A 9,801-nucleotide genomic window follows, 5' to 3' on the forward strand; every position below is an offset into this window, starting at 1 on the left:
ACAAGCCTTAAAGAGAGCGATGAGAGCACACACGCTTCCAACAAATAAGTCATTCTAAACAGCTACAAGCCCAACACAAAGACCACACACCGTGCTACAGATATGGTAATGTAAGCCTGAGCCTCTCGGGGCTCATCCTGAACAAAACAAAAGCACACCAACAAATAGCTAATAGAACGCTGTTCTGTTCTATCTGATGCTGCTGAAAAGATGTCGCTTGAAAATGTCCCGAATTGTCACTAAGTTAACGTTTTAGGTAAATGGTAGGACTTTAGGACTATAGTAACAGATCATAATAAGAGCGACAGAGGATTCAATCTCTCTGTAAATGAAAGAAGTTAAGGAAATTTGGGGATTTACCTTTTATTGGGCTATAATCATAAATCCGTGTAAGTATTTGTGAAAGATTCAGACTTCCCTTTAAATGAACAGCGCAAAATCTCAGCCAATTTAATTTCCATTCCGGGATCGGCGACAATTGTGTCAAATAATTTGTAAGAGTGCTCCAGTGTGATCACTGAATAGTAGCTCTATCAAATAATGTATTGAAATGGACAATAAATTGGCATGTATTTACACAATACCATTATGACCAATCAAGTATTGACAGCCTACAATGCTGAGTAACCTACATAATCAAATTCTTGGTAAATGGATGGATTGTAAAAAAGCAAACTTCATTCGTTTGCAGAAAACCACCAGTTCTCCTTTTACCCATTTCGCAGGTATAGGCTAAAACAGCAGGTGTGTTGAATATGCATCTCATGTGCTTTATATTTTCCTGGCAGGCAGCCGCAGCCAGCCACTGCACAAAGATGAGAGCGCTTGTAGGTAGGTAGCCTTTTGGGGAAGGACAATTCTGGGGGCTAGAGGTTGCAAGATATAATATCAAACATCACATGCAGAACAAATAGGCACTGCAGAAGCTGAACAATGTCGTTTATATAGAGAATAATCGACGAAAAGCTCTATTGATTGATTTAATGACTCTTATAAATGAAAAGTAGAGAGCCATTACAATCAGTGCCCCTTTAAAATCCACGCACACTGCTGTGCTATATGGAGCAAAGTCTCCACAGTAAACTGGACGTCTGGTGTACTGTTAATTGCGTTGCCCATTTCTGAATTTCGATTCGTATTTCAGTCTTATTCTAAAACAAAGCTTATTCAAAACGATATTTAGGGAGATAAAGTGAACGGTGTTGATTGGTTAAGATTTAAAATGACATGCAATGACGGTTGTAACTGAGCCAATAGATAGATACCAGCGACCTGTTGTTACAGACAGGGCAACATCACTGCACCTATGCCATAATGGTACAGCCGGTGTAATGGGACGCTGCTATTCACCTCCCCTCGATGAAAGCTAGCGCTCAAAAAAAAAAAAAAAAAAAAATGGCGACCAAGGGCGTGCTTCCATCAATGACTTGCCATACTAACCCCGCGCTGCAATGTAGTCAGAGTAGGGATGGCACACAACCACCTGGGCCCTTAAAGTCAAAATCAATAAGCTATATTGAAAGTCAATTCTTTTTTTCATGAACAATTGCACACAATAATTTGAGATAACCATACACAATCTGAAAATATTAGGTTTAATATTCCCTTTAGGTCAAATGCACAGTATATAAACATGGAGCCTTGGACTAAATTTCTGTCACATATGTTTATAGCATAAATATGCGAAATATCATAACGTAAATATGTCTAAAGTGGGCCTAATGCATAAAATAAAGAGCACGAATCTTGAGGAGCCGTTTGCGTCATATTCGTGCTGAAATAATTACAGTATTTAGGGACCCGGTGCAGTTAAGACTAAAGTATTTTGAGCTAGCCCTTTTGGTTGTTGTTCAATAGCTTATATTTCGCAGACTTAGGAAAGAGCACGTATGGCTATTCATATATAGCCTAATCATAAAGACTACAAAATATTTGCAATTCCCATAATATCACAGTAACATAATAATAGATATTATAATATAATTATTAAAAGAATATATAACAATATACACTGAGTATATCAAACATTAGGAACACCTTCCTAATATTAAATTGCACCCCCCTTTTGTCCTCAGAACAATTCCATACGTCGGGACATGGACAAGGTGTGGAAAGCGTTCCACAGGGATGCTGGCCCATGTTGACTCCAATACTTCCCACGGTTGTGTCAAGTTGGCTGGATGCCCTTTGGGTGGTGGACCATTCTTGATACACACGGGAAACTGTTGAGCGTGAAAAACCGAGCAGCGTTGCAGTTCTTGACACAAACCGGTGCGCCTTGCACCTACTACCATACCCCGTTCAAAGGCACTTAAATCTTTTGTCTTGCCCATATATCCTCTGAATGATACAGACACACAATCCATGTCTCAGTTGTCTCAAGGCTTAAATATCGTTCTTTAACCTGTCTCCTCCCCTTCATCTACACTGATTGAAATGCATTTAACAGGTGACATCAATAAGGGATCATAGCTTTCACCTGGTCAGGCTATGTCATGGAAAGAGCAGGTGTTCTTAATGTTTTGTATACTCAGTGTATAATATCATACTATCAAAATAGTTGCAAGTCCTTTACATTACAACTAAATTACAAGAACACAGAGCTTGTCCCACACAATGGGCCTATGGGTCCGTCCCACACAATTCATTTTAAATGTACCATTTATATGTTAAAACATTCTCGAATCAATTAAAAACCACAAAATCTCTTCTCCACCGCATGCAAATGATACCTTGACGAGCCAGGGCCAACTGCATTAACATCCTCAGTCAAAATAATATCTTATTTGATAGGCCTACATTGAAGACGCCATCCCACTTGATATAAGCAAATTACATTAAACTTCTAAAATGAAAGACTGCAGGCTATGTCATAGAATTTAGAATCGTGTCACTCTTCTACAACATGTCTATGTTCAAGTTTGCAAAAAAATAATATTTGGACTTAAATAGGCTGTAAACGAAATGGTGGCCAAGACGTAGCCTTTAAACTATGGATTCAGAACAATGGAGTAAAATCGTTCGGGCCTATCCAAAGTTTTTGTGCAAAGATAGTTAAAAGCAACTTATCAATACGTAAACAGGGGGTGCTGGTGGGTAGCCTACGCTATTTTCTTTTAAATCCCAGTTGATTTATCGATTATTGATAAACGTAGGCTTAAATCAAATGTTATTTGTCACATGCGCCGAATACAACAGGTATTCAGGTAACAGGTAACAGAATACAACCTTACAATGTAATGCTTACCTCTGATAAGAGAAGATGATTTGTCTTGCGAAGTTATTTGAGAAGAATACTGTTGTTTGGCAAGGGATTTGGTCGATAAGACGTTCTTTTAGTATGCGCGTGTTTGATCTCCAGTGTTAAAAAGAACGCTTCGAGACCTCACCTAAATGACTCACCCAAACCAGAAACAGGCGGGCGGCAGATAACGCTAGGAACCTAAGGGACGCCGAGTGCACACAAAGACCTGGCCTGAGTTTACCCAGCGTGATCCAAGTGAGATAGTGTGTACACAATACACGATTTGTGAGGCGCCGCGTTTTGTAGGAACGTCCACAGAGTACCACGAACCCACGGACCACGTCTACTGACAACCGTTGATTGTAGCTATAATAAACGTGACCAAAGAGCCTGGAATTGGGGTTAAGCTCTTTCAGGCAAAAGTTAGCATTAGGCTAATAGCAATTTAGCCTACCTACACAGCAACACTTAGTAACAACGATTTCGATCACACCTGGTCAAAAACAGGTTTTCATTAGTCATGCATTGCTTAAAATCCATTATTGTGTGCTGTTAACATAATAAGACAGCAAAAAATTATTTTGGTCTAAATTGAGACTTACTGAATTGACAAGCTAAAGTGGACTATAGACAATATCATGCATTATTATAATCATTATCATTATTATTACTACTACAATAATAATAATAATAATAATAATTATAATATTAATTTTCTACAGGTAAAGGCCTATAGGCCTATTCGTTTTCTGAAAATAATTTGACAAGGTTTCTCGTAGGCCTATGTATTCTCTTAAACAGTATACAAAATAATTTCAATAAATGGATCTGAATGAATTTTATTACCATAATTTATTAATAGGATTGTTTGGCTGTATTTAAGTAATATCTATCTATATAAGTTACAAGTAAATAAAACGTACAAATACCGATGGAACTCAAAGAACCAACCACAAACCATTAATAGCGCTAAAAACTTTGTACAACAGATTGCTAAAAACTATATATTCAATTCAAACCTTTTACAGAAATATACAAGCTACGTTTTACATTAAATTCTATTATAAACCAGAGCCTTCTGTGAAAAAAATTGAAAAGCACCCACAGTTGTTCTATTGAGATCTTTATCCCAATGACCTACACACAGGAGTAGGCCTATGACCTCTTGATGTAGGACTAGCCTTGTATAGCTTCAGTATAATTTACAGAAATAAGAAATCCACCTTCAAAGCGAAGATTGAACTCGCATATCCTCATAACTTCATCTGTCGAGTTTCTTTCGTCCCCTCTTACTGTCCTCATATCCAATTACATTTTAGAAGAAGAGCATGAACTAAAATTCACCAAATGGTGTGGTTCAAAATGTACACAAAGTACAGTTTGTTTGATTGTTTGTTTGTTTGCTTGTCTGTTGAGTGACTTTGTTGAAAAAGCTTTGACAGCAGTGTTGTATGTATGTTTGTGATCATAGTTTGTCTGGCTGTCACCATGTCCTGCCATATAACAGATCACCATGTCCTGCCGTATAACAGATCATGTCCTGCGGCATAACAGATCACCATGTCCTGCCATATAACAGAGCAGAGCACTGCAGGGCCGTCCCGTACTCGGCGCTGGAGGAGTTCAGGTGAGAGAGGCCGGCTACCTGGGTCTGGAGAGACGGTGGGCTGGCGGAGTGTTGTGCTAGGTCTGGAGAGTGACCTGCACTACCCACCTGTTGGCTCTGGTGCTGACCTAGGCCTGAACCGTTACTGGACATGATCATAACATTGGCACCTTGTTGGTGGTGGGCCTGGACAGTAGTGGTGGGAGTGTGGGCACTGCCTTGGCATGGCTTGCCGTCTTTCACTAACACAGGCACAGCCACCCGCCGAGGGGAATGCTGCTGGCAGGAACTACTCTCCTGTTGCATCTGCTGCTGCGACACTTTGTCCTTCGCTTGCCTCTTCATTTTATATCGGTGGTTCTGAAACCAGATTTTGACCTGGGTCGGGGTGAGGTGGATCATGCTCGCCAGGTGTTCTCTCTCAGGGGCCGATAGGTACTTCTGTTGTTTGAATCGCCGCTCGAGCTCGTAGACCTGAGCCTGAGAGAACAGCACGCGCCTCTTCCTTCTCGGGGTGCTCGAGAGCGGGCCCATGCCTTTCCCCACGTCTACTAGCGAGCCAAGGCTGCCCATACTGCCCATGTTCATGCCCGAAGAAGAGCCCATGAAGCGCGAGACTGAAAGCAGAAATAGGCCATTGAGATGATGATGATAATAAGACAATAATTACATTGCTTAAATATTTTAAAAATAACATAATACAAGGTAAATGTATTTAATTTAAAGCGTATATGTCTATAGCGTTCTTTTAAAACAAAGGCTAACATGATCATGTAATCATAGTCCTGTCTCATAATGGAACAATTACTTAACCATAATTTGTATTTGAACCGAATTATATAGTTTACAAAATATTTGAAGTTGTATGATTGATTGCCATTAATTTACCTTGCAATCTGAAGAATAAAATCCTAATAACTCATTCGGTTATACACCCCCACATGACAGGTGCATGAAACCTCTGTAGCCTACTCACAATAGAGGACAACTCAGCAACAGGTGTCTTTGTTATATCTTCACACACCCTCGTGACATTAAAATACATTTTTATGAATATATCACAAACTAAAGTTCAATGAATTATCTTTCTTTGAACCCAGTCCCCTGTTCACTGGTAAACATGGTAGTGTTGGGTAGACTGGCAAAAAGGCACAGCACGTTGGGTGACTAAACTCAATAAACCAGACACTCCAAGGTAAAACCGAGGTATAGGCCTAAAATGTATCTGTTCCCAGGTGCAACATTTATTTTAAATTGACAAATCAAATCACTCCCTCTTGGTGAAAAAAATATCAGTATTCATGCAAAAACAAGCTGAAAAACAACACTAAAAAGTTGTAATATTTCCCATGACTCACTTCAGTGCAGACCAGAGCGTATGGATCTAGTGTAGACTAGCTAATATGATAATGCGCTAACAAAAGCTATACTTTCCCCTATTCGGCTTCATGCAGAGTAAAACTCAAAGGTATAGCCTACTTACTCGTGGAGAATCGCGGGTCTGTGTTGGCCCCGTACCAGCCAGTGGCCGTGGCGCTGCCTCTCATGCCGTCCTGGTAGGGCGTCAGGTCGCTCATGTTCCCCAGGTTGCCGTTACAGTAGCCCCCCATCGCGGTGTGTGACAGCTGGGACACCCCCGTCGCAGTCATATGGTATGCCGCGGACACCGTCCCGTTATGGCCCATGTGGTGCTGCTGCATCATCGCCTGAGACACCTGCGGCTGCCGGTACGACGCGAGAGGTGACCCCAAGTTGTTATTCTCCATACTTACTTTCTTGTAGCTCTCCTCAAGAGGACTCAAGATATCGGAAACAGAAAAAGGAGTCGTATGCCTAGGGCTCATCGACATTGTTCTTGGGCTGTTGGAGAGGGGAGAAATTAGAAGGCTAGGCAATCTCTCCTGGGTTTTTTTTGGACCAAAGCCCCTCTTTCTCTCTGGTTCCTGTTGTCTCAACGTCGATCCTTGCTAGATGAACACGTAGGTAGGAGAGTCGCCTGAAGTCCGCTTTAATTGCATTGAGTGGGAGCTGAGTTGAGCTGGGCTGAGCTTGGTGCTGCTGGCTTTCGTTTGTTTTAGCAGGGTGCCAGGTTTAAGCCAGAGGCGGGGCATCACCAACTAGGGCAACAATACAACGCAGCTCTATCCTCCTCTCATTGCACCCAAGTCATAATTTGACTTACGTGTTGGGCAAGCTACAACATGAGCTCTGCAGCTCGCCTCCCACAATACCATAACCAACTTGCATGTATATACATGTGTATCATAGGCTATTAATGTGTATTATAGGCTATTGATATTAGGCTACTGTAGTAGCATTAGGTCGGTGGGTTATATATACTGTCGTGTGTGTTGTCGTTGACAGTATAATGGTAACAGTGGGCACAGGCACCACAATGCATTTTATTAACTGTAGTGGTGTTTACTAGGACCTCTTGATGAAAAGGGGCCTAGATGGACTTGAGTCTCAGAGCTGGAGAACCCACTCTGCATGCTTACCAAATGTCATCCTATTCCCTATTTGGTGCACTACTTTTGATAATGTTTCACTGTTGCTGGTCAAAAGTAATGCACTATATAGGGAGTGTGTGTGCCATTTAGGACACAGCCTCTGTTCTCTGAGAAAAGCTTGAACTAGTGACTTTTAATGGGCGTAAGAGGCTTCTGGTTGATTGCAGACGTGTTTTTGCATTATGCTCGCATCGTACTCAGACATGTAAAAGTGCACTTGGGAGGAAAATTGACGGATAAGTAAATAAATACACATCCGCGTGTTAAGTGGCAGCGCGTGAATGATTACCCCCTTTTCTATTTTATATCATTGTTTGGGCTCGAGGAGAGAGAGAGCTGTGAGAGCAGCGTGTCGTCCCAAATCCAAATTCAGATGCTCCACTTGTCGTCTCAGATCAGAAGCGCATGAGCCAGTCAAAGTAAAATGCTTTTCAGGAGAGACCCTAAGGTAAAGTTAACGGCGCTCAATTTAAGTAGCCTACCTCTAGGCCTACTCTCCTTCTGCAACAGCAGTCAGGCAGGGAGGGAGAACCACACCAGGCCAAGTAACCCTCCTCAGTGAGCCGCCTCTCGCCCTGATGCTCAAGGAGACATAATATTCTAACTCAATCAGGTTTCTCTTGGCTGCGTAAAAGTTTTGTTTTCCCTTCACCTTTCCAATTAAATGTTATTATAACACAATCCTGGCATGACCTACACGTATTTGCTCTTAATTTGAATATTGGTAAACGATTTTTATGTCAAAGGAAGGAATATTTGCTATTTGCTGTAGTTCCAGTTACACGCGCTATAATCACAGGTCAGTATTTTGCTCGCTTTATTCACGGAGCATGACATAAATGTTATAGCAAAATTAATTGAAAGAAATAGGATAATTGTAGCTAATTTTGCATTGTTGAGGACATTGAACGTGTAGGTGGAATATAACACCACGAATTCTAATAATAATTCTAATGATAATAATAATAAAAACAGACTGTTTGTTTTAGCTTTTGTTGGGACTGTAAGTAATGTCTCTGCTTTTGGTTGCTGTTTAATTATGCTAGTAAGACATGCTTTTTCATATTTATTATTTAAGTAAGGAAAAACAAAATGATAAAAAACGAAAGTAGAATAACTAAACGTATATAGCTACAAGGAGTAGATACACTTTTATCACTTGACACGCCACAATATACACAACTCACCTAAATCACCCACTATGAATAATTATAATAGTTATTATTATTAACTATTATAACAATTATGAAATTATATGAACAAGTATCCTACTTTACTGTATACAACAATAACATTACTAATAGTAAAAATACGGTTATCACTATTACGGTTATCACTATACTTTTACTATAGGCTAATAACGCCCTTATCATTACTGTAACGTTTTTAGTTGTTATCATAATCTCCTATAGGCTTTTCAACCTGAATTGGTAGACAGTCATTGGTCATGCATGGCCTATAGATTTACCCGTTGACCCAGCCTAAGCCTGCATACTGGGGAAATTCATTGGTTAGGATAAATATGAAATATGTTGTGCACATTTCAGAGTGCAAAATCAATCTGATATTGCTATTTAGGCCTACCTTATAAATACTAGATACAAACTGTAATTTCCGACATATTTCGGAAATGACAGATGTGTTAAGTTTGATATTGCAGTCATCGTGTCAGTGCTTTGTCCTTTTATTTAACCAGGCAAGTCAATTAAGAACACATTCTTATTTACAATGACAGCCTACCCCGGCCAAACCCTCCCCTAACCCGGACGACGCTGGGCCATTTGTGCACCGCCCTATGGGACTCCCGATCACGGCCGGTTGTGATACAGCCCGGGATCGAACCCAGGACTGTAGTGTCGCCTCTAGAACTGCGATGCAGTGCCTTAGACGGCTGCGCCACTCAGTCCTTACTGCAGTGAAGTCTGGAGTTAAATCTCCGTCATTATAAAACGACAACAAAATGTTCTTTGATGTAATGTCGAACAGAACACATCGATTAATGCAGGAAAGCAGTAAGTCCCTTGTTGATTAGAACGCAAGCCTATATATATATATATATGTTGCATATCGTGGTCCAGGACATGCATTGGATTTATTAAGAAAGACAGCAAGACAGCGTCTTCTGGTGGCGATGATGCAAAATAGGCCTAAGTATTGAATGTCTATTATCAGTGATTCTCATCATGTCAACTTTAGACAGTTTGGTCTAGTTTTTAATCACAATTTTGAAAAACATGGTCGCATCTATTTCAAAGTTTGTATTGTCTTGTTGCATTGCATTGAACCATCACGCGTACTGTTGAATGGAAATAATAAAATATCACAATAAAGGAAACAAGGGTGAATTATTTTGATTCTCCCTCTTGGTTTGCTTACTGCAAACTCTGAGGAGAATCGTGCATAATACCACTTTTGCTCACAAATCGCTCATTGATATCAAT

General features: G+C 40.4%; 1 protein-coding gene across 2 annotated transcripts; it reads right to left on the bottom strand.

Annotated features, from left to right (window-relative positions):
- Positions 1-4,799: 4,799 nt before the first annotated feature.
- Positions 4,800-6,700, bottom strand: LOC120023809 (homeobox protein Nkx-2.1-like). 2 transcript variants are annotated; one of them, XM_038967923.1, is made up of 3 exons: positions 6,334-6,700; positions 5,043-5,467; positions 4,800-4,973 (listed from the first exon to the last, which is right to left on the bottom strand). In XM_038967923.1, exons 1-3 carry the CDS (start codon positions 6,698-6,700, stop codon positions 4,800-4,802), a joined length of 966 nt encoding a protein of 321 aa, XP_038823851.1. The 2 variants fall into 2 exon arrangements, with proteins under 2 accessions (XP_038823851.1, XP_038823850.1); XM_038967922.1 differs by having other exon boundaries at positions 4,800-5,467.
- Positions 6,701-9,801: the final 3,101 nt, after the last annotated feature.

Source organism: Salvelinus namaycush, chromosome 28 (genome assembly GCF_016432855.1).
Source record: "Salvelinus namaycush isolate Seneca chromosome 28, SaNama_1.0, whole genome shotgun sequence".
NCBI classification, from domain to species: Eukaryota; Metazoa; Chordata; class Actinopteri; order Salmoniformes; family Salmonidae; genus Salvelinus; species Salvelinus namaycush.